The 22,907-nt window shown below is 38.3% G+C and overlaps 1 protein-coding gene, 1 long non-coding RNA gene, 1 other non-coding gene and 1 pseudogene across 4 annotated transcripts; 2 read left to right on the top strand and 2 right to left on the bottom strand.

The window, feature by feature from the left end:
* Positions 1–1,647: 1,647 nt before the first annotated feature.
* Positions 1,648–7,087, bottom strand: LOC110055024 (replication factor C subunit 1-like; annotated as a pseudogene). The gene is made up of 8 exons (XR_016206194.1): positions 6,872–7,087; positions 6,400–6,628; positions 5,949–6,095; positions 5,148–5,385; positions 4,907–4,982; positions 4,695–4,776; positions 3,764–3,907; positions 1,648–2,799 (listed from the first exon to the last, which is right to left on the bottom strand). The product of XR_016206194.1 is annotated as a replication factor C subunit 1-like (transcript).
* Positions 7,088–8,640: 1,553 nt separating this feature from the next.
* Positions 8,641–8,713, top strand: Trnat-ggu (transfer RNA threonine (anticodon GGU)). The gene has a single exon. It is a non-coding gene; the product is annotated as a tRNA-Thr (tRNA).
* A 133-nt stretch (positions 8,714–8,846) lies between these two features.
* LOC149115921 (uncharacterized) lies at positions 8,847–11,656 on the bottom strand. Its single transcript, XM_089286009.1, has 4 exons — positions 11,557–11,656; positions 11,344–11,478; positions 9,709–9,801; positions 8,847–9,094 (listed from the first exon to the last, which is right to left on the bottom strand). The coding sequence occupies exons 1-4, from the start codon at positions 11,557–11,559 to the stop codon at positions 8,894–8,896; spliced, it is 432 nt and encodes a 143-aa protein (XP_089142135.1). The 5' UTR covers positions 11,560–11,656; the 3' UTR covers positions 8,847–8,893.
* A 6,735-nt stretch (positions 11,657–18,391) lies between these two features.
* Positions 18,392–20,698, top strand: LOC149115920 (uncharacterized). Its single transcript, XR_016206271.1, has 2 exons — positions 18,392–19,186; positions 19,745–20,698. It is a non-coding gene; the product is annotated as an uncharacterized LOC149115920 (long non-coding RNA).
* The last annotated feature ends 2,209 nt before the right edge of the window (positions 20,699–22,907 follow it).

Here is a 22,907-nt window from a genome sequence, read left to right as displayed (position 1 = left end):
ACCCTTATTAATCAGTTGGTAAAGATTACCCTTACTGATTGGTATGTTTGTGATAAAGATTACGCTTATTGATTGGCTGGTGGTAAAAATTACCCTTATTGATCGGTTGGTGGTAAAGATTACCCTTATTGATTGGCTGGTGATAAAGATTACCCTTATTGATCGGTTGGTGGTAAAGATTACCCTTATTGATTGGCTGGTGATAAAGATTACGCTTATTGATTGGCTGGTGGTAAAAATTACCCTTATTGATTGGCTGGTGGTAAAGATTACCCTTATTGATTGGCTGGTGATAAAGATTACCCTTATTGATCGGTTGGTGGTAAAGATTACCCTTATTGATCGGTTGGTGGTATAGATTTCCTTTATTGATCAGTTGGTGGTAAAGATTACCTTTATTGATGGGTAGGGATGATTACCTTTATTGATCGGTTGGTGGTATAGATTACCTTTATTGATCGGTTGGTGGTATAGATTACCTTTATTGATCAGTTGGTGATGAAGAATACCTTTATTGATTGGTTGGTGGTAAAGTTACTCTTTACTCAGTTGGTTGTAAAGATTACCCTTATTGATCAGTTGGTGGTAAAGATTACCCTTATTGATGGGTAGGTATTAACAGATTACCTTTATTGACTGGTTGGTGGTAAAGACTACCTTCATTGATCGGCTGGTGGTAAAGCTTACCTTTATTGATCAGTTGGTGGTAAAGATAACCTTTTTTGATCGGAGGTGGTAAAAGATACCTTTATTGATTCGTTGGTGGTAAAGTTACTGTTATTGATCGGTTGGTTGTGAAGATTACTTTTGTTGATCGGTTGGTGGTAAAGATTACACTCAATCATCTGTTTGTGGTAAATACTTGTATTACCCTTGTTGATTGGCTGGTGTTAAGATATGTATGTATGTGTATGTATGTGTTCAAGATTGCATGTATCCTTACTGATCGGGTGGTGGTAAAGGTTAACCTCAATAGTTGGTTGGTGGTAAATATTTCTGCGCGACTTTTGTGGTCAAGATTACTATTATTGATACATGACTTCTAAGTTTGCCATAAGTTTACTGATATTGATTGAGTGGTGGTAAAGACTACCCAAATTTATTTGTTGGCAGTAAATCAATAATAATTATTATCATTGTGGGCACTACCCATTAGCCAAGATTACCCATGCTGATTGGTTGGTGGTAAGAGTTACCCCTACCAATTGGTTAACAGTTAAGGTTACCATTATTCATTTGTTAGTGGTAAAGATTACCTTTCATATGTTAGCAGCAGTAAGATTATCCATGGTGGTAGAAAAGACTACCCTTTTCGATCTGTAGAAAAGATTGCTTTTTGATCAAGATTACCCTGAGTGACCTGTTACCATTATTGATTTCTTGTGTGTAAGGATTTCCCAATTGATAATTTGGCAGGGATCGATTACCCATATTTATATTTAGGTTACATCAAAAATACCGCCTTATGTTTTGTTGGCAGTAAATATTTTGCATATTGATTCTTGAGCGAAAATAGATTACCCATAATTATATTTTGGTGTCAAAAATTATTACTCTTACTGATTTGTGCTAGGTAAGGATTAAATTACCCTTACTGATTTGTTGGCCATTTCTGGCCTCATGTTCCAACAGTCGGGACAAAGGGGAGAGCCAGTGAGTGTGATTTATTGGTGATAAAACTTTCTTTACAACGTGTACTTTAAATTGCAGTGTTCTCATTTCTGTATTAGCCACCACACCCAGTTTCCGTACCGACACAAACACAACAGATATCAGAAATAATAACTGTTTGCTGATGCACATGTTTTATGTACTACACAGTTATTCTCATTTTGCTTCACTACTGACAGTAGTGAGAGAATTGTGACTATAGAAACAAACTTTTGTAATAGACTCGTTTTCCTTGTTTCCTTTCCCACATTTATGTTCTTAGTTATGTTTTGTCAGAGGTTGTTTTCAGAAATTTTTTAGTGTCAGCAGACTTACATGTAAGGTTTGCTGCAAAGTACACCTTTACTGTTTATCAAGTCACTTGTTGTCCAGACAGAACTGTTTATATTAGTTAGTTTGATTTGGGGTTACCGAGATTAAACACATTGGTACAAGTATGTGGAAGATTCACAGATGGTAAGCAACTTGTGTTACAAGGTTACTCTTTTACATGAAAAACCGGCCACTTACATGTAGTATTCAGTGATGGGTGAGATAGGTTAAATGGATGGGGTGGAAATTTTTTCCTGCACATTCTTTATAGGTTTCTTTGCAGACAGTGAACTTATGTTCAATGATTGAGCACTTGTGTCAGAATCACATGATGGTGGTTGCACAGTACAAAAAAAATCAACAGCCAGTCCAGGCCATAAGAACACAAAAAATGAAATGATTTTCCACTCTCCATTATGTCTACTTTTCATTTTGTCACATGCTGCCAATGGGCTTTAGTTTATTATCAGTCATATGATTGCTTCAATGCCAGTGGTTCTTGCAATTACTTTTGTTCATTTCCTATTTTTTCCTTTCCCTTTTCCGTTAGCACTTCTGTTGAGGTACCTTCCTTTGCTTTTCCTCCTCATCCCCTTCTCTTTGTTGCCTTGATCATGGCACTATTTTCAATATCATCATCTCCATCTTTATCTTCCACCTGCTGTTCAGATTCTTCAAGTGCATAGCTCTCTTCCTCCATTGTCTGGCTGTCCTCTACCCTGCTCCTCCTTCTTTTCTTTGCTGCTGCGCAATGACGTGAGGTGTCTTGAGACTTTCCTTGTTGTACATGTAAGTCTGCGCAAAAGCTGCTTTAACCTACAAAAAAATATTTTAGGGGAAGTATTTTAAGGCAATCAGACATCTTTGTGGGATGCAGAGTAGTTTAGTTGGATCCATAAGAGTTTCTTTTGTTGTTGTTCTTTGTTTGTTGTTGTTCTTTAAGATGTTTTTTGTTGTTGTAGGGTCGTTTAAAGATTGGACCAAACATAATGTAAAAAGGGCTAGTAAAACTGAAAAACTCTTGAGATTTGTCTTCAGTTATCTTGTGTGTTGCTGTTGCCCTTGTGGTAGTTCTTATTGTCACTATTGTTGCTATTGTTCTAACTGTCTTGGTTGTTGAGGTTGCTGCTACTGTTTCTGTTTCTGCTTCTGTTGTTGTTTTTGTTTTCATTTTTGTTGCAGTTGTAGTTGCTGTCTTTTTCCTAGCATTTGTTGTTTTCCTTGTTGCTGGTACTTCTGTTCCTGCTGTATAACAAAACACTTAATGACAGGTCACTCAGCAATTTAGTTACATGGACATCTGCTCTCGTTTTCTCTAGCATTTCTATCATTGACTTCGTTTCAGGAAATATACATTATATTTTTTCAGAACTAGCCATTTTGCACAGGACCGGTCATTAAGTGTATAGTGTGAGTCTACAGCTCATGAATCATGATTTAATGCATTTATAGCAACATAACACACCAAAGTGTATCCCAGTCTTTGTAGTGTGATTTGTCTAGGAATAAGTTTGTACTCCCACTTGATGGAGTGCTAATCCTCCTCGCACGAATCTCTAGGACATTTTTGTCAGGTACCCATTTGTACTCCTGGTTGAAGAGAGGCACTGTGAGGATAAGTGTCTTGCCCAAGACCACAACAAAATGACCCTGACTAAGGCCTTAACCCAAACTGTTGACCCGGAGTTCAATGGCCCGAGCATTAAAGTAGCCCACAGCTGTCTTTTGATGAGTTCAAATTTTCCATCAACAAACTTTCCTGAGACCTGCAGGTACAAACCTTTGATGGAATAGAAGCAACAGGATCTCTCTGTCCTTCAAACTGGCCAACCTCTATGATAGAATCCCAGTCCTCTTTTGTCAAGTCATACTCCTCCATCACTTTCATAACCTTGGACACCCCAGATGTGATCTCCTCTGATTCCTGCCAAGATAAAATATTTCAATACCTGTCAACAAAAATTGGTCACCCAGAAGCTGATCAATAGCTGTGCAATGTTGTCTCAAGTAAGTACAGTTAGCTAGTTGCAGTTATAGAGGCTGTAATATACTGAGCACGCATAACCTTGACTATAAATAGAATTTAAAGATAATATGAGTTGGAGAACAAAGTACTTCAGACTGAGAAAATACAGTGTAAACATTGCAACTTCACTTTAAAATGCAAAAGTGGATTTCAAGGAACAAATTCAATGCAAAGAACCTCCTCCTACATGTATGCAGTTACTAATGAGAGAAAAGTGGTGCTCCTCCCCTCCCAGTCACCACCACCATAGGCAGGATACATGTTTTTCAACCTCGCTTAAATGTTCTGCGCAAATGCCACACTCTTAGTCATTAAATTTGTGATGACTAAAACAGTCACTGGAAGTCACTGAAAGGTTTGTTTTTAGAAAGTCTATTATAATGGCTTAAAGTTGCCGTCATGGGTAAGGATTGTTTTCAAATCTTTCACCTTCCTCTGTCCCTCTGCTTTAACAATGACAGTTGCAGAAATTAATTACATTCCTTTATTGAACATTCTGTTGGCACAAGAATCAAACTTTGATTTATAACTTGCTTCAACCTCATAGAGCTATTTTTATAGGTTCTTTCCGGTCTCTTTAATTTCTGTTTTCAAACAAGTCTGTAGTTATATACCATTGCAAGAATCAAGTTACACCAACATTAAACATGTCAGTGTGATAATCACAACCATAATGTACCCGTACCTGAGTCATGAGGGGTCTGATAAGAACTTTCCTGAGATGAGGAATGTAATCCAAATTCATAGACAAGTTGCTTGAAGATGTGCTGTTGAGAGAAAAAAATGCATTGACACATGTTGTATGGAAAACAAGCTACTCATTTCCTTATTTGATCTCTCAGAAATTTGCGGCAGTCTTTGGAATGTTCTCGAAATTAATCAGAAAGATCAAATGACCTACAGATAATCCTTGCAAAGTTTGAAGAATCTTCAGAAATCTTCTCAACCTTTGTAAAATTACATTTTAGTCTTCCTATTCAAAATTATTCATTAGACAAATCATCAACAAAATAACACATGGTTGCTTGGAAGTAGTTAATGAAGTTTCTCTTCTCATGTTTAACTTTACACATGTATCAAGTTAACATGCTTGCGGCTGTCAACTATTCAGTAAAAATAAATGAACATGCACTATTACCAGGTAGGGAACCATCCATTGTTTTATTGCTTAATGATTGAGATATGTTCTTCCAGTGTCTTCTTGTTCCTTGTATCACTAGCATTCATTTCAATGTAGCTGAAGCCAAGTTCCTCACATACAAGTGTTGCAGTTGTTGTTTTGCCCAAAGCTCTCCTGTCTGGCTCCCCAAGAGGGGAGGCGGACAGGAGAGCTGCACTCTGAAATGAACCATCTTGATCTTTCTTGAAAAATGAAGCTGTGCAGCAAAGAAGAATCACAATCCATCAGATTACATTGTAATATTTATCTTAATTTATATCATTATCTCGTGAACTATAAATTATGCTGTATGGTCATCAAACAACTTGTGATCATCATCATCATCACAAGTTTTTTTTCATACTTAATCACATTGCCATGGCAAAATTTGCATCAGAAATTGACATTTATAAACTGCATGTCTCTTCAAGCCAATTCTATTTTCTACCTTATGGACCAAAATGTAATGCAATCTGATCTGCAGCTTATCATTAAGGACATGAAACCACAGCGACCAAAAGTTAACCATACATGTACAGCATGTTGTACTGCTTCATAAATGTACTTTATCTCAAGAGTACATAAACTGTAGGTTATTTACAATTTTAATTATCAGAATTGATGTTGTGGAAATTACCCACAATGTTATTTAATACATGCATACATGTGTACACCACTAACATTTTGAGAAATACATATACATGTACATGTACTGTAAGTTAAAAAGACAGCAAATAAATCTTTTTGAATTTCACCGTAAGCGTTGGCAGGTCAACTTACATTTAGTTGGTGCTTTCTTTCTGTTCTTCTCCCAGTCTCTCAGCCAGTTCATCAGCTTACGCATGTTACTCTTGTCACCTTCCTGGCCAATAATCTGCTTCACTGAGCAAGGGCGATACTTGTCAACCCATAACAAACTAGGTTCTCCTAAACAGTTTAAGACATCAATGAGTGGTTGAACAGTCTGTATGTGTTAGTGTTATGTTGTTGATTAAAAATAAGTATCTTGACTGACATCTGGATGTGATGATCCATGCAAATGCAATGTGTGGTCCATTGGAAATTCCAAGGCAAAGGGGTTCTCTAAAGCCAATATTCTTTTTAAAGGAAAGTGCACAGCAAAACTAGAATTTCCTGGGAGAATCCAATTGGCGGGGGAAGGGGTGGGGGTCAAATCTAAAAAATCCTCAGTGGGAGAGGTATAGATATTTTCTGGAACATCACAACTTACCTTTTGACACAGGTGATGATGTAGGGGTCTGTGTGGCAGGAGATGACACTGATCGTTCACTAAGCTGCGATGATTCCCCTTCGAACTGTTCCTTTCCTTGACTCAATTTTTCAGCTTCTTCAGTTTTTTCTTTCTTCTTTGACTTCTTTTCCTTGCTGGGAGGTTCATAGCTGATCATCTTCCCTGGTTTTGTCTTGACATCTAGCTGTGTTGTACCACACTGCGTAGCCTTAAAGCAACAAACAAACAAACAAACAAACAATTTAACAAAATACATTGTACCTGTACAATCTCTCTCCACCATCTACATGTATCACAAGCAGTTAGCTTCAATGGGGTGGTACTTTATTATTAAGAACTGCTTTGTTTTTGCTTTTGTGTTGGTATACATACTTTTTTTGCATGGGACTATCTGACTATGTTCAGTAGGTAAATTAAAATGTAAAAGATCCTTTACAAGACTCCTCCTTACTTTAGAAAGTTTGCTCTCACCAGCATCCCGTCCCACCACAATGTAACTTGTTTTCTTGCTCACTGACTGAGTCACCTTGCCACCATACCTCTGAATCAAATCCACAGCGTCATCTCTCTCAATACCTTCCAGCACTCCAGTAATAACAAATGTCAGTCCCTCCAGGCAGTTTGCTTCTCCCGGAAAATGCAACCAAATAACATCAATTTTGACCATTACTTGGCCAATAAAAGAAATTGACAAACATTTGTTCAGGGCAAAGAAAAGCTCATAATAGCATAGTGCTTGTGTTAATGGAGTGCTACCAAGGAGTAGCTCTACTGTACATGTACTACATTGTACATTCACCTCTAATTAAAGTGCCTATGAAGTAAAAAATAATTGCTGCTTATTTGAAAGGCTTTTCAAAGTAAAGAAGATTGGCCTTTCCCTTTTTGGAATATCTTTTTTCATTCTAGAGATATTTACATTTTTGTATTATGCAAATGAGGAAAGTGATGACATCATAGGTGGTTTCATTTGAACAGTAAAACAGTGATTCAAGAATATCTCTAGCAATATTGGAGCAGTGTTCTTCAAACTTGGCACCACAAATGTGCATCACAAAAGAAACAGAATAACACCTTCTGTGTTGTTGCCATGGCAACACTTTTGGCTCCAGTCTCTTTCTGTGAAAAAACAAATATGCCAATTTGCAACCCTTTGAAAAGAGACAGAGGGTCTTGCTCGGAACACACATGATTCCCATACTGTCTTAACTCTCCCCATTAGATTGTTGGGAGTGGATGATCCTTGTTTAAGATAAAATCTGGTAATGTTAGTTTTAATTAAAACAGGACCAGCGGCATAACTGTGGTCATGGCAACGGCACGACGGGTGTCATTTTCTTTCTTTTGTGATATACATTTCTGGTGCCAAGTTTAAAGAACACTGCTTTAATATTTCTAGAGATATTCTTGATTGAGTGTTGAACTGTTTCAGTGGAACCACCTAGGACGTCATCACTTATAATACAAAAAAAGGTGAATATCTCTAAAACGAAAAAAGGTATTCCAAAAAGGAAAACGCCATTCTTCTTTACTTTGAAAAGCCTTTCAAATCAGCAGCAATTATTTTTTACATGTGTATGTAAGCATTGAGTTACATAAGTAGTTGTAAAACACACAGTCAAGTACATGTAACTGTTTTTATTGTAGACTGACTTGCCAGACTCACTCAATATTGAATAAAAATGTGTGAAATTGCAAAATAATAAAAATGCCAATAATTATGAATCTTCATGCCCACTACCTGGACAATATAACATTCTTTTTAACGAACATTCATAATTATTTGCAGTTTTATTATTTTGTAATTTCACGCATTTTTATTCAACTTTTTTTTTTATTTTTCTTCACCTCTCGTCATAAACATTTTACCCATCAAAGACTGATGTGAAGTTTATATGAAATATAAATATATATTTCACTCCTCACGGGAAGATATGAACTCAATTAATTGACCTCGCTCCTAATGTGTGGCTTCATAGCTCAGTTGGTAGAGCATCGCACCGGTATCTCGGAGGTCACGGGTTCGAATCCCGTTGAAGCCCTGATTTTTTCAGGCTTCTTCTTTCCAATTGCTTAAATTGGAAAATTAACTGCGATGATCATTCTTCACTTTCAACTACAACCGCAGTTCATATATGAATTATTTCATATAAACTTCACATCATTTCACTCCTCACGGGAAGATATGAACTCAATTAATTGACCTCGCTCCCAATGTGTGGCTTCATAGCTCAGTTGGTAGAGCATCGCACTGGTATCGCGGAGGTCACGGGTTCGAATCCCGTTGAAGCCCTGATTTTTTCAGGCTTCTTCTTTCCAATTGCTTAAATTGGAAAATTAACTGCGATGATCATTCTTCACTTCCATCAAAGACTGTAGTTCAGGCAGTTGAAAGCTTGTAATTTTTTAATTGTTTCAGCCAGAGATTGTTTTTAATTTTTTTACCAAATTAGATGTACAGTTGATGAACAAATTAACAGATCTTCTTTTCAGGAGATGGCTTTTTTACCTCAAGTTGTGGGGTAGATGAGTCTTCTTTTCCTCTCTTGGAGGGCTGTTCTGTTGCTCTTCCATTCAGATTTGCATTTTCCTTCCATCTCTTCTCTTTTCCATGAAGTGACTCCTCGTCTTCATTTGCAAGTGTTACTCCATTTTCTTGTGGCTCATCAGATCTCTATGAGGAAAAAAAATGTTCTTTTCCAGATGACTGATAAGACACCACATGTACATGTACATGGCCATTGACTTTTGACTTTTCAAAAGATAAACAGGTGACAACCTAATGTCAGCTTCACAAAATTGCTCATGGTAGCCACATCTTATCTCATACACTGTACGGACCTCACTCATTCAGTTCTTTATCAGAACCTTTTTAAGCAAAATGTCACCATCTGTAGCTTAGCCAATTGTTCTGTTCTAACACAAAGAATTTTGTAGTGAATTACATGTACAGCTAGGTAATATTTAATTGTAGCTTTAGTAAGATTTAGCATCTTACATTATATTTTATTTCCATTTGCAAGTGACTGTCAAGGTTGGTAAATTGATTTACATTATATACATTGTACACAACGTGAAATGTACATGTTGATCTCTGACTAATTGCACTGAATGTCCCAGGAAATTAGTAAATGCATGACAAGATTGTGTTAAATATTACTTTAGGGGTAAGATATTGCAGTGTTGACTGAAGGGAGGAAACAGGTTTTGTTTCAAGTTATCAAATGGTTTTTAAAACATCATGGGTTTGACAAAATTAATCGGCATTCCACTATATTAAACTATTACCTGAGTCAGTGCATTTTTTTGCCCTCTTCTTCTGGCTCTCTTTGGGCTTTTGTTTCCTTGTAATCTCATCATGGCTTCGCTGCTTGATAAACCCTATCCTAGTAAAATAGCAAAATTGTTTTCCTATGGATACATGTACTTTAAAATACATTGCATGTATAATACTTATACAGCATGTAATTTCTTTGGACTGACGGAATTTAAGTAGCCACAAAGGGGACACCAGGGACAACATTGATTAAAAATGAATTTACATATTGCAGGTCGACAACTCTTGCAATACTCTTAAGTTATTTAGTTTATTTTTCGCTGTCAAAAGTATCTTGAAACTGGAGATGAAACACAGTGTTAAATTCCAAAAAGACATTTTAAAAAATAGTGGTTTTGTAACAGATGACAAAGAAATGAGCCAAGAATTATATTGCAGATGTACAGCCATTGTATTGCTCTTTAAAACATTTGTTCAGTGGCATTCAAGTGCCCTTTGTGGTTTTCTTAAACTCCCTCTGATCCATACCTATGTATCCCGTGGGGTCAAAAGAAATATTTCAGAGAGAGCAGGGGTTGGTCTCAAATGCCCAGTTTTAAAGTAGACAATTATTTCTTGAGTAGGTAAAGGAGTTCAAACCAACAACCCTTCTCAGCCCAGCAGGGGGAGGTGTACATGCTTTCTAAAACAACATCTTGGTAGAGACAGACAAGAGCAGGGCTGGGGAGGTCGGAGTGTGTGTGTGTGTGTGTGTGGGGGGGGGGGGGGGGATGTTGGTTGTGAAAGTCTTGGAAGTAAGGAGAGAAGTAAGGACTCTATAATTGATCTGAGGGTTTTTTTTATTGTTTTGTTGTTCTTGTTTACAGTTTGTTTACTTTCTTTCTTCCCAAAATTATTCTTTTAACTGGACATCTGCCTGTATGCAAAAATTTCCTTTTCAAAGGGTCCACAGGTAACCTCTCAATAGGGGGTGGGGGTGGAAGAGGAATGCAGGTAAGCTTATAAATAAGAACAGAAATTCAAATTTCCATTAGCAAGAAGAAAAAGATACTTACTCTACTTGTCAAAACGCCAAGGGGGGGGGGGGGGTACTCCCGGAAAAATCAGGTGGGGGTGTGCAGCTTGCTTCTCAAGACCCTTACCCTATTTATGACCAAAATCTGGGATATTCCCTACCCTATTTATGACCTGACCAAAAATTCGAAACCCTATTTATGACCTAACCATTAAATCAAAACCCTGTTTCAAACCTGCGTTATAATTAGTTCCCTAGTTCAGAACAATGTTAAATTACCGTAAACATAATTTGTGAAGGTCTTTTGTTGATTTTCTTTTCGATAATGATGAAAAAGTGGCTTCTTTTTAAAAACATATCCATATCAAGGCTAGAGTGCAAAAACCATACCTTATTTATCACCAAAATTGCCAAAGTCAGCTAAAATCGATATCCCATTTATGACCAAAACAGCTGAAAAACCATACCCTTTGGGCCCGCACATACCTATATAACCGATATAAGGGAGAACCCCCCCGGGTCAAAACGTAATTACACTCTTTAAATCCCCAACTTATTAATTAACACTCACTCATAGTTTAGAATCCATTCAACCGTCTCCACTGACGAAAACAAAAAAAAAAATTTTTACCTTGCTTTTCGCACGGCCCTTTCCAGGATCTTTCGATGCAGGCTTCGCACTTGAGTCTTTCCCGCGCTTATCTTCAACCTTTGAGGTTCCTGGTTTTGAAGTTTTTCCTTTGGGACTGAAAAACGACCGAGTATCCTGTTGAAAAAAAATAATAATCTTGTCAGCAATACACAAAACGAGCTCGTCGACCGAGAACATTAACGATAAACGAACCATTTCAAGGCGTTCTTTTCGGCGTTCTTCTGTTTTCCAGATTTCGCGCCATATTTGAAACGCTCGTAAAAGTAGCCAGCGGTTAATCTTTCTTCATGTTACTTGATGTGAAGTGTCTCTTTGTCATTCCCATGTCCCCGTTTCTTGGCCAAACTTTCTAGAATTACGTGGAGCTCACGTACGGGATTATATGATTTGCCATTTTGTTTTTTTTTTATTATTCTTTTCGTATTTATGTCACATTTATCTCCTGCCAGATGACTTACCGCTGTATATAGGCTTCTACTTAACAAATCGAATGTGGTTTAGCGTGGTCTGTACTCTTATCGACAACGATACGCGTCATTACAGTGGTCAAAATGTTGTGGACCCACGAGGCGCAACCGAATGAGTCCACAACATCTTTTTTTTCAGAGCGCGAGCTGAAAAAGGCATTGCGTGGCGCGTTGACGCGACCAGCGTTGTCTGGACTCTTCTCGACAACGGCAAATTAGCCAATCAGATTGCGAGATTAGTGGCAATTGTGGTAAAAATTCAATAATCGATTCTCACTTTCGTGAAAGTTTTCAACTCACCTTCAACATCCTATCGTTGTCACCTTTCATGTAGTATCCAGTCCTCCATCAACTTGGGAAACACCTTCCTTCGCGTCTCTCGAGAAAAGATATCAAACGATCAGTGAGAAATGATAATTATTGCTGCATTTTTAATATTTCCGCGAAGCTAAATTCAGTCTCGCTTTAAACCATTGATGTCCCCGTCATCTTAACCAAAGTTATTCTATCTCTTGACTCTTAGGTAATACTCTCTCTCTCTCTCTCTCTCTCTCTCTCTCTCTCTCCCTCCCTTACAGAAAATTTTTAATTAAATCCGTTATGGCTAAACACTAATGGTGTCGCTGTCTTTACCACCTATATCACCTATATGAAAGGTACATTTCTTTTGCGGTCTAATATTAAGTGCTACAAGTAATTTTAATTTTAAAGTTACAACGTGTCTTCGCTCACGCGCGACAAAGCGCGACAGTATCCAACCCTTGCTTGAAAACAGCCACAATCCTTTGGGTCAGTTGAGTACCAATCATCTGCGATGAGTACTGACTCCGTCAGAATTCATGAACCGCATTATTACGACCCTCTGGACTCATGTTTCCAAAGGATGGATGCATGGTACTCGTGCTACCTGCGTGGCGTGGTTTCCAACAAAAGGTACGGAAGCACCGAGTTCATCGACCAACCTTACCACGGGGACGTGAAAGTAAACAAGCACCAAGTGGAGCGCGCGAAACTCTCCACCAATCTGGAGAATTCATCTTCGAATGGGTTTGAATCCCCTTCAATTTACGTGGCGCGTATGAAACTCTTCAGTTAGCTGGCGAATGCATTTTCGAATGGGTTTGAATCCCGTTCTTGTTAAGTGGAGGGCACGAAACTCTCCACTGACCCAGCTGAAAATTACATCTACGAATGGGTTTGAATCCCGTTCAATTTAAGTGGAGCGTGTGGTGTCCTACACTCAGCTGGCGAATGCATTTTCGAATGGGTTTGAATCCCGTTCATGTTAAGTGGAGGGCATGAAACTCTCCACTGACCCAGCGGGGAATTGCATCTTTGAATCGGTTTGAATCCCGTTTACAGCAATTTCAATTTCAAGATTTGAATGTTTTGTTCTACATGGGTAAAGTATTTACAAGAAGACATTTTTTTGTTTTTTTGCTATGTTTCTTTGATCGTTTGTTTCTTATTTGAAGTTTTAAGTTATAATCTAGTAAGCCTTCATTCGATGTGGAAAGATATCATCTTAGTTACTGGATGGCATTATAAAATCCATGAGCCGTAATTTAAACCATGTCGAACGCTTTTTCTATGGAGCAACATCATATCTTAACAGAACTTCTTAGTTCAAATATGAATTATTTCATATATACGTCACATTATTTCACTCCTCACGGGAAGATATGAAGTCAATTAATTGACCTCGCTCCCAATGTGTGGCTTCATAGCTCAGTTGGTAGAGCATCGCACCGGTATCGCGGAGGTCACGGGTTCAAATTCCGTTGAAACCCGGATTTTTTTTTTTTTCAGGCTTCTTCTTTCCAATTGCTTAAATTGGAAAATTTACTGCGATGATCATTCTTCACTTTCATCTACAACCGCAGTTCAAATATGAATTATTTCATATATACTTCACATCATTATATCTTTAGTTGTGTTTTGTTCGATTTAATAATTTCAGTAAAATGTATGACCAATCGTTGATAGTCCCGTGGTAACCAAGGAGAAAGTCACTAATTTTTACCTGAACAGATGCTCTGAATTGATCCAAGTTCACGGTCAGGGTTAAAAATAAGATCCCCTTTTCTAGTTGCTGGTGGCTTTGTGGAACCTCAATGATCCATAAATTAATTTTTTCCAATCATCTCTCCAGGAATATCGATGTTTGTATGTCGGTCAAGACTACTGAGCTTCGTTAGTTTTATTTTTTCAACCAGTCTGTTTGCTGCCTGGCCTATTTGGACTCCAACGGTATGATATGTCGTAACCAGGGCGTAGTTTTCCTGACGTAAAGATAATAATGTACATGTAAAGCGTTAGCAATCAAAGTTATTAATGAAAACGCACGGAAACGCGTTTGGATGTTGTTTGATAGCTTTTCTGAATGATTAGTTTACTGTAAAAACACTCTTCTCTAAAGAAAAAAAGGAATTGAAGAGCGCAAAACTCACTATGTGGCATCGAGTGATTGTATGCATTAGAAATCGAGACTAAATTATATATTTTATGTCTTGCCATGGTGGTAGTTGTTCAGGATTGTTTCAGGAAACGATGAAAAAAATTATTACAGAGGAACGTTCAAGCATGGCCGTGTCATTTGTAGTTATTGCGGAGGACTTTTGCGACCGTAAAAGTACAACATAGTTCGTAAAAATGTAAAAAGAAAAGTAACGACATTGTGTTCATAAAATAGAATGGAAAGTTCCTGTTACCTCTTTTCAAGCAGTTTCCTCGGATTATTCTTCCTCTAGGTCTCTCGAGTCTATTGCTCGGCAGGTTGACAACTGTGTCCAAAGGTTTTGTGAAGAAGTAACATCGGCGAAGGAAAATGTATCATTTCATCACCGTTTGCCGGCTGATGGCGAAGACTGCTAAAGTACAGTTATGAAATCCTGGAAATTCTGAGAATGGCAGATCCCGCGTCTAATCAATAATTTTGAGATCGCGCTGTTTGAATAAACGCTGCCATGATTGTCAAGCGAGGTTCGATCAACTCTCATGTCGAACTTGTTCAGAGAAGCGAAGGATCTTGCTCAGTGTCCAAGTAAAGTTGTGGTAACAGTCTCTATGGAACATATTCTTTCGTTCTTTAAAACCTCATCGTGGCGGTTAACAGTAAATTTAACGCGACGCGAAGTTGTCCAAACTTTGTCGCAGTTCGAGTCCGTTGTGAAATTAAATTTGAAAACTCAGGTGTGCTGATGCGCGCATGGCAGAATAAAATAGTGTCATCAATTTTGAATTTTAAACAATGCAAATGAGCCAGTTTCCCGCGAAGGTGCGTGCTTAAATTCTACTTATTTGTATAACAGTAAGTGTTACCTCAGGTGTGGTTATACGGAGTGACGGTAATTCATTCCCCAGGCGTTAATTTCACTATATAGTGATATTTGGCAACTTCGTTGTTTCTATCACCAAAAAATGGCCACAATGGTCGATAACTGGCGAAAATATGCCGTAAGAACATGCAATTAATTCAGAGAATTAATTGAAAACAAAGAAACCTTTTCCTGGCAATTTGAAGTAGCGTCATTTTCCAGAATTCGATGACAAAAAAATTACCATATTATAAAGCAAGTTTACATACATACATGCATAGGTTTATTGAAGCTCCCCCATAGGGGCTTTTCAGCCCCAATGTAAAAGTATTTATGGATAAATTATATTACAAGAGTATACAAGAATCGCAAAGGCAAAAATAGAATAAAATAAATAAAACTAAAAATTTCTATATGTCTGGATTTGTGAAAACAGAGTTAAAGAAATCAAGCGTTTTTTCCTCGCCAGTCACCATCTCCAAAGTAGACGATATAAAAATTAAAAGAAATGTCAGTCTTTTTTCTTCCTCCACTCTCTTATCATCCTTTTCTTGCTCTCCCCTCTATGTTTTTTTTTTCATCGCTCGGAGTGATTTTAAGGCCCTTTAGAGATGTGAAATCAAAGTGCATATGGCTGTTTTGGTGGGAAAAGTGAATAAAAGTGCCCTGAAATTCCCATGGGTATAAGTCGTTGAGGTTAGGGTTAAATTGAAGGATTAGGGTTAGAATTAGGCTTATTTCAGGTTAGTGTACACGATCTTCCCAAAAACGGGCTGAACAGGGAGAATTCCTCTCTGGATTTTCTATATTCCCATGGCAAAAGTGAGAAAAATGCCCTGAAATTCCCACGTGCATAAGTCTTTGAGGTTAGGGCTTAATTCTTAGGGCTAGTGTTATTTCAGGTTAGGGTTCCAAATCTCGCTAAATACGGGATGGACAGGGAGAATTCCTTTACGCATCCACTTTTCCCATGGTTAAGGTCGCAAAAATGCCCAGGATATTTCTCCCGCAGTCGTCTTTGACGGTGTCTATTTAATTTTGCTAGGAAACTTGGTTGAAAAAAAGTATCGTTAAATTGAACAGAAAACGCCTTTAATTTCCATTTCTTTCGTAATATAACCAAAAACAAGTGCCGTCTAATGGGCCATTAAAGTTGCGCAACTATAATTTGGTGTTTCGAGTAAGGTTCGATCATTTCCGAACCCAACAACCATGTTCTGGTTGATTTGCAAATGAGTTTCTTTAAGAAAAAAAGTTCCTTGCTCGTCGACTATTGCCATGGGAAAGGTGAAGAGAATACCCAAAAATGCTAGACCTTGGGCAAGACACAACTATTACAGTGCCTCTCTCCACTCAGGTGTATAAATGGGTACTGGTGAATTTAATGCTGGGGGTAACCCTACGATAGACAAGCAACCCGTCCAGGGGGAGTACAAATACTCCTAGTCGCTTCATGCGTCAGAAACCGAGATAAGCTCCGGCCTAATGGGCTATTTGGCTCGTATGCAGACTTTACCTTGTTGAAAAAAGTATTGTTGAACTGAATGTAAATACACCTTTCCGTTTATTTCGCAGTATAATCTGAAACAGGTGCCCTCAAAATTGCGCAGCCTTAATTTAGTGCGTTTTGGGTAGGCCTCTTTATTTTCCGACCACAATTATCGTGTTGTGGTTGATTTAAAATATTTAACTATGATTCCAATATCTTTTGCCAGACAACTTCTGTGTCAGTATGCCTGGATTGAGTCATGAAATGAATGGACAGCGCTGATTCTCTACCAATTTTCTGTGATCGATCCTAAAATGTTCCTTATTAGGTGATTTAATCATTGCACAAATGTACCATGTTCTGAAAACCTCTTCCTAACAATGTAGTCTTCATGTTATTGCGACTCCTCTGTAGCCCGGCATTGAATTGAGTGGCTACCAGAAAAATCGTGTAAGCATCCAAAATGAAGTGGCCTAAAATTGGGGTCTTTTCGGTTGTTCATGATCTGTCTTGACGCTACAATTAACTCAAATCTCTCTCGTTGAGGAAAGGCGTCAGAATATGATTTTTCAATGTGCGTTGTCTATCGTATACTATTAATGAATTTTTTACTAAAAGAATCAGTAAAGTTTTAAAATTTGAAAATTGAGTAAAAACTTTAAAAGAAGTCTGATACCTTGGTTAACTTCACAACACTTTAGTGTAATACTAACTTTGTCCAAAATCTCCCGACCGTCTGGGTTTGAACTTGAGAAGAAACTCATAAGCCTAAACATTTGTGGTCCCTTATCATTACCTGTTTCTATAGTTATAAGTCGTTAAAATTCAACTGTTAAATGAAACCTCAATTAAGGATTTTGGGCAGGTTTTCTATTTAATGCTAAATCTAATTAATTTTACTCAAGTCATTTAGATATTTAGTTACCATACAAATTTTATTCCCATAAATATTGTTATTCTTTTTAACGGAGCGCGTGGCAACCGATTCACAACTTTTAAAACCTTTACAATCTGAAGGCATAGTCGAAGAAGCAGAACTGAACCAACTATAGCTTACAGTAAGTTACATTTGTCGACGTATTTAGCCTTCTCTTTGTTGCCTCTTCTTCCTGGTTACCATGTAAGTTAGTTCAAGACGGAGATGGGAGGAACAAAGGGGCTGGGCAACGCTCGTTAAAAAGAAAATGCTTGCTTAGTGGAGGTGTGAAGTTAGCACTGGAAAATTTGCTATAGCAAAGCAAGTTTTTTTTTCTGATTTGGGCTTGTTTCATAAAATGTTATCCATGTATTAGGCTCTGTTTCAACCGGAGTTTGAAAAGCCTAAACGAATGAATTTAGCCTAGAATAAGAAAAACTATCCTCAAATGCACCTTACGCAATGCCATAAATTCGAAATTGACCTATGTTTTGTCAGCAGTTTCTCTGTTAGATATTATTTTGACTCCTGTTCCGTTTCTCCATTTTCCCATTTCTTATTTTTCCATTTTAAACAAACTTTGACATTCACTATTTTTAACCTTGTCATTCTAGTTTTACATCAAACAAAACAAGCTTACGTTGAACTAAGAACCATATTCAAAAATGAGAAGTTATCTGCATTGCTAAAAGTTCTTCATATAAGAAGTTTGCTAAGCACCCGACAACTACTCGATTCTTTTATTTCATTTGAAAAACACAGATTTGGTAGCAAAGATACATTTCGTTATACTTTTCCAACGAGTGAAACTAGGCGAACGATTCGGTCTTCCTTTTCTTTTTTTTTTTTGTTTGCAGAACATGCTGAACATAGCCATAGCTATGTTAAGTAGTTTTATTTTGGGGTAATTTTGTAGCCTTCACTGTTGACGTTTCAAGGTTTCCATGCCTTTAAACTTAGCAACCTGCCGGGAAACAGCCACCAGCAACTTTGCGGTTGATAAAATATTTAGATATCTTGTTAACCAAGCCCGCGGGCCATACTGACACAATATCGACCCTTTGAAGGATGCTTGAAGCTTGGTAATAAAAGCTTATGCTCTATGGTTCAAAGAGTAGTAGCTGTGGTTTCTTAGGAGGACTGTTATATTGGCAGGTGCCAGATTCCTCCGAAAGGTTCTTGATAGGGGTAGGGTTAGGGTTAATAGTAATGGATTGTAGTGGTAATGGTAATGGTAATAGTAACAGGATTTAATAGCAATAGCAACGGTTACAAATTATTGGTGGTGCAATGATAGTAGTAGTAATGGCAATGGGAGAATGTGTGGTTTATGTATATACGTATGCATGTACTTGTTTTTCCATGTCAGTGGGATAACTAAACTGTTTTTTTTTTTTATGGTCATCTGCAGTTTGCGTACGACTGCGATCGTGTTCAGCTGACATTCCTTCGGTTGTTGAGTAACCACGCCAAACAGACTATTACCTATCATTGTTTAAACTCCACTGCGTGGTTCAAGCAGGGCTCTAGGAACTACGAACACTCCATCAGGCTTAAGGCTGACAATGGGATAGAGATTCATGCCAAAGGAACCAGGAAATACAAACCAACAGTAGTCCTTGATGAATGTCAAGTAAGAAGTCTTTACTCTAAACTAAAGAAAGCTCGCTTAATTTTATTTCTTTTATCATCATTCAAGCTTAACTAGTATTTATACCTTGTCCTACCTTTTTGGTACGCTTTGGTGGCATATCGGGCTTGTCTGGTCAAGCCAGGGTTCGTGTTTTGCCGAGACGTAATCGAGCCAAAATACCCATGGAGAGCCCAAACGAGGTTGATATGTCACCGAAGCGTACCAAAAATGTACGATTAGGTATTAACCGTACCCAAATTGGGCCAATTCGGCCAATTCGGCCAAATTTGGCATGATATCGTAGCCATATCAGGTCAGTGACTTGATATCGCGGGATATCAGGACAGTTCGTAGACACGGCTTCTGATTGGCTAACTGCCAATTTGGGTACGGTAATACCTAGTATTATAGTACACACAAACAAATGAGGGGACGAATTTGATTTCTATTTTTGTTTGACATGCCCAGAGACCGCCAATTTTTTAAGTTGCAATAATCGTGTTCTGTTGTAATTCTTTCTTTCATCATCTCGTTTGAACGTACATTTCTTACTTTCAGATTAAGGATGGAACATGGCGTAAAACGATCATCGAAATGAACACTTCTAAGACACACAGACTTCCAATTCACGATGTGGCAGTGTTTGACATTGGAGACAGTGGGGAAGAGTTCGGCTTGGAAATTGGCCCTGTTTGTTTCTCGTGACGAGATTCATCTGAAACTCATTTCAAGACAATTTTAGATATTAAGGTTTAAAAGTCGGAATTCACTATTGTTTGCTTAAAGACGAATGAATTCCATCACATGATAAATATAGGCAATTTACATGACATTCAAACCTTTGGCAAGATGAACCGCGCAATGACAAACCATTCAAGTAATCGACTAGCCTTGTATTAGCTAATTAAACGGTAATATATCATTAGAAATGGGCAAAATACTCTTATGATGCGTGATACTATGGCGATAAACTAAATATGAGGCTGAAAAGGTTATTGAAAGTGTCAAATAGTAGCTAGTTTACTAAACGTTTCGGGCTTGGACCTTCTTCAGTATATAAAATGAAGAAGAAGGGCTAAGCCCAGAACATTTAGTAAACCAGCTACTATTTGACACTTTCAAGAACCCGCTTTTCACCCTTGTAGGTAGTTTATGATAACGTTTGCGTAGAAAGACAAAAGTACACTACTTATTATTTCAACCGACTCTTCCATTTTTTTTGCGAGAAAAACGTCACCAATGAAAGCAATAATGCATTGTGGTGTCTCACAGCCTACTCCATCGGGGGACCAAGGTTGGCTACTCAGGATAAAAATGACGTTCTGTTTGACAAGACGTTAGACGTGGCTTTCGGTGACGTAAACTATTTTTAGTTATAAGGTGTGGTGCTGCTTTACGGAAGCCCGGAGACCAAGTCCTCCAACAATTTTAATACATGAAGCATTGCTTTCAATTTCTTGGAAAGCTCAAACCAAGCCAAATTAGAAATATTAAAACGTTCTTTACGTAGAGTATCAGATTTGTTCTCAATTTCTTGATCATTTTCTCTCATTCAAAATACAAAACAATAAAGTACACTCCCCAATGTGCTGTTTATTATCGATTGAGTTCGTTTGGGTTCTGCAATCGAACACAATCGAACTTACCAAAACATCTAGCCAATCGAACACAATCGAACGCTCGGTAATCGAACCCTTATTCAATCGATCGAACACGTGAATTGAAGTTCGATTCGATTACCGAACGTTCTATTGGCTAAGCAGTGGCCTCATGGCTGGTTAGGGCGGTCGACTCCGGATCGAGCGGGTTATTCTAAGGTCATTTCAGTACTGAAAGTTAGCCCCTGGCTACAGTTTAGGCTCAATTTCCGGCCGTTTTGGAAGTTCCTTGTGGGGCAAGAAATGCGGGTTCACAAAACAGCTAGAAATCCAGCCCAAGTACAGTAAGGCCAACTCAGGCAAAGAAGATTGAACCAAATTAATGACATAGCACGGAACTTTCCAAGTTATTACCAAACCTTATAACTGAAAGAATCCTATTCTTGAAAAGAGTGATCAGCATCAGGGGCGGGCGGGGGGAACGGTTTTGTTTTGCTTGCCCTGCCAGCTTTTCTTTCTTCTGTGATTTCTTCTTTTTATACACAAAATAAAGGGAGGGGGCCGGGCTCCCCGGGCCTTTCCCCTAAATCCGCCACTGACGCGAAATCGTATTGAGGTATGATCAAATTCTCCAAACCAGTAGCGTGACCCCAAGAGAGAAACTGTGGGTTAGCTTAGATCAACGGCCCGCATGGCTGAGACTTATTCGAGTCTTTTGTACAACCTGTTTCTCCTGGAAAAAGGGGGCGGGGACTTTTAATGAACATGATGAAAGTCGAGGATGCTCGTGGTCTCGCTTAGGGGTGTAAGTCGCTGACTTTGGTCTCTCTTAGGGTGTTCAAAACTATATTTAGCCGTCAAGATATCTCTTAATTTTAAGGCTGCACTCGAAAAAATAAGAAAAAAACAAAAACAAAAACAAACGCTGTCCTCTCCATTTTAAAGTTGTATCTTTTGGCCGGGACAAACAAAGCTCGAGCCACGCCCAGATTGTTATCCGTTAGGGGTTTAATTCAAATGTTCCGGCGAGTATCCCCAACTATTTCACATGGGGTCCCCGTGCATGGCTTTTCCTTTTCGGTTTACTAAGCTGATGGCTAACCCGAGAAATCCTTTCAATTAGTTCTAATTGATTATTTCCGCAAATTTTGGACGCAAGCTTAACGGTCGGCACGCATGAGGGGTGTTTCAATGCAGACAGTGACCTGTTTCAGTAATTCCGCCGGGGGGCGGGGGGGGGGGGAAGGGATTGTTCGGAACTCTGTCCCTCTGTGCAAGTATACGACAAATGATGATAATTGGGCCAGGAGAGTCAACCTTCTCTGGTTACCGTAGTTTCGCCATACCGCGTGTCACTGCTTGCCTCCAGCCTCCTGTTGGCCGTCTTTCATATGCATCTATACACACTTTATTTTATGAATACGATAACTAATTAAAAGGAACTCCGAAACACTTCAAAAACTAATTTTGTTGCAGCACGTAACACACAAATGCCTATAATTTAGGAGGCCATGATGACCACAGTGCTCAAACGTCTATAATGCTTTATGCGATTATATTGCTTCGTAATTGCCGTACTTTCTCGATTAGTAAACGATGGGTCTGCAGCGTAGGGTTGAAAATAAGCCCCACGAGTAAGTTATCTCAGAAATGGAAAGTTGCATGGCTGCCAGAATAAAGGAATAGAAACCCTTGCCTTACAAACAGAGAGCTTGAATAAAATGTAGGGGTCTTCGGTGGCAGATCTAGGGGAGGTGCCAATTTGGGTAAAAAAAAAAAATCGCAAAAGGAAGAAAAGCCGGTAGGGCAAGCAAAAATGAGTCTAAGTGCGAAACCATTCACATGAGAATGAGTTCCGCCTACAGGTTCATTTTCATGCAAATCAAACTCATTTTCATAAGAAACGTTTTGCACGAAGACTCGTTTTGAAACTGAGGCACAATTAAGGTAACTCAGAAATGGCCTTCGGTGAGTAAGCTAGTAAGCAACTTTATTCATAGAAGATGGTACGTAACGTTAAACATTGATTATTAAAAACTTTGGCAATGACCCCTGCTTATGAATTTGTTTATTCTACCTTTATGCATAAGAACGCTGCTAGCGCCTCTTCTTGTTTCGAGACG

Source organism: Orbicella faveolata, unplaced genomic scaffold (assembly GCF_042242905.1).
Source record: "Orbicella faveolata isolate gen_17 unplaced genomic scaffold, um_ofav_v1 contig_13, whole genome shotgun sequence".
Classification (NCBI taxonomy): Eukaryota; Metazoa; Cnidaria; class Anthozoa; order Scleractinia; family Merulinidae; genus Orbicella; species Orbicella faveolata.
This window is presented reverse-complemented; position numbering and strand designations above follow the sequence as displayed.

What these genes read in the sequence shown, in the direction of transcription:
- LOC149115921 (XM_089286009.1), bottom strand. An exon ending in AGGGCCGTGCGAAAAGCAAG is followed by an intron (nt 9,802 to 11,343) that starts GTAAAAATTTTT and finishes TTACTAGGATAG; the next exon opens with GGTTTATCAAGCAGCGAAGC. An exon ending in AAAAAAATGCACTGACTCAG is followed by an intron (nt 9,095 to 9,708) that starts GTAATAGTTTAA and finishes TTTTCCTCATAG; the next exon opens with AGATCTGATGAGCCACAAGA.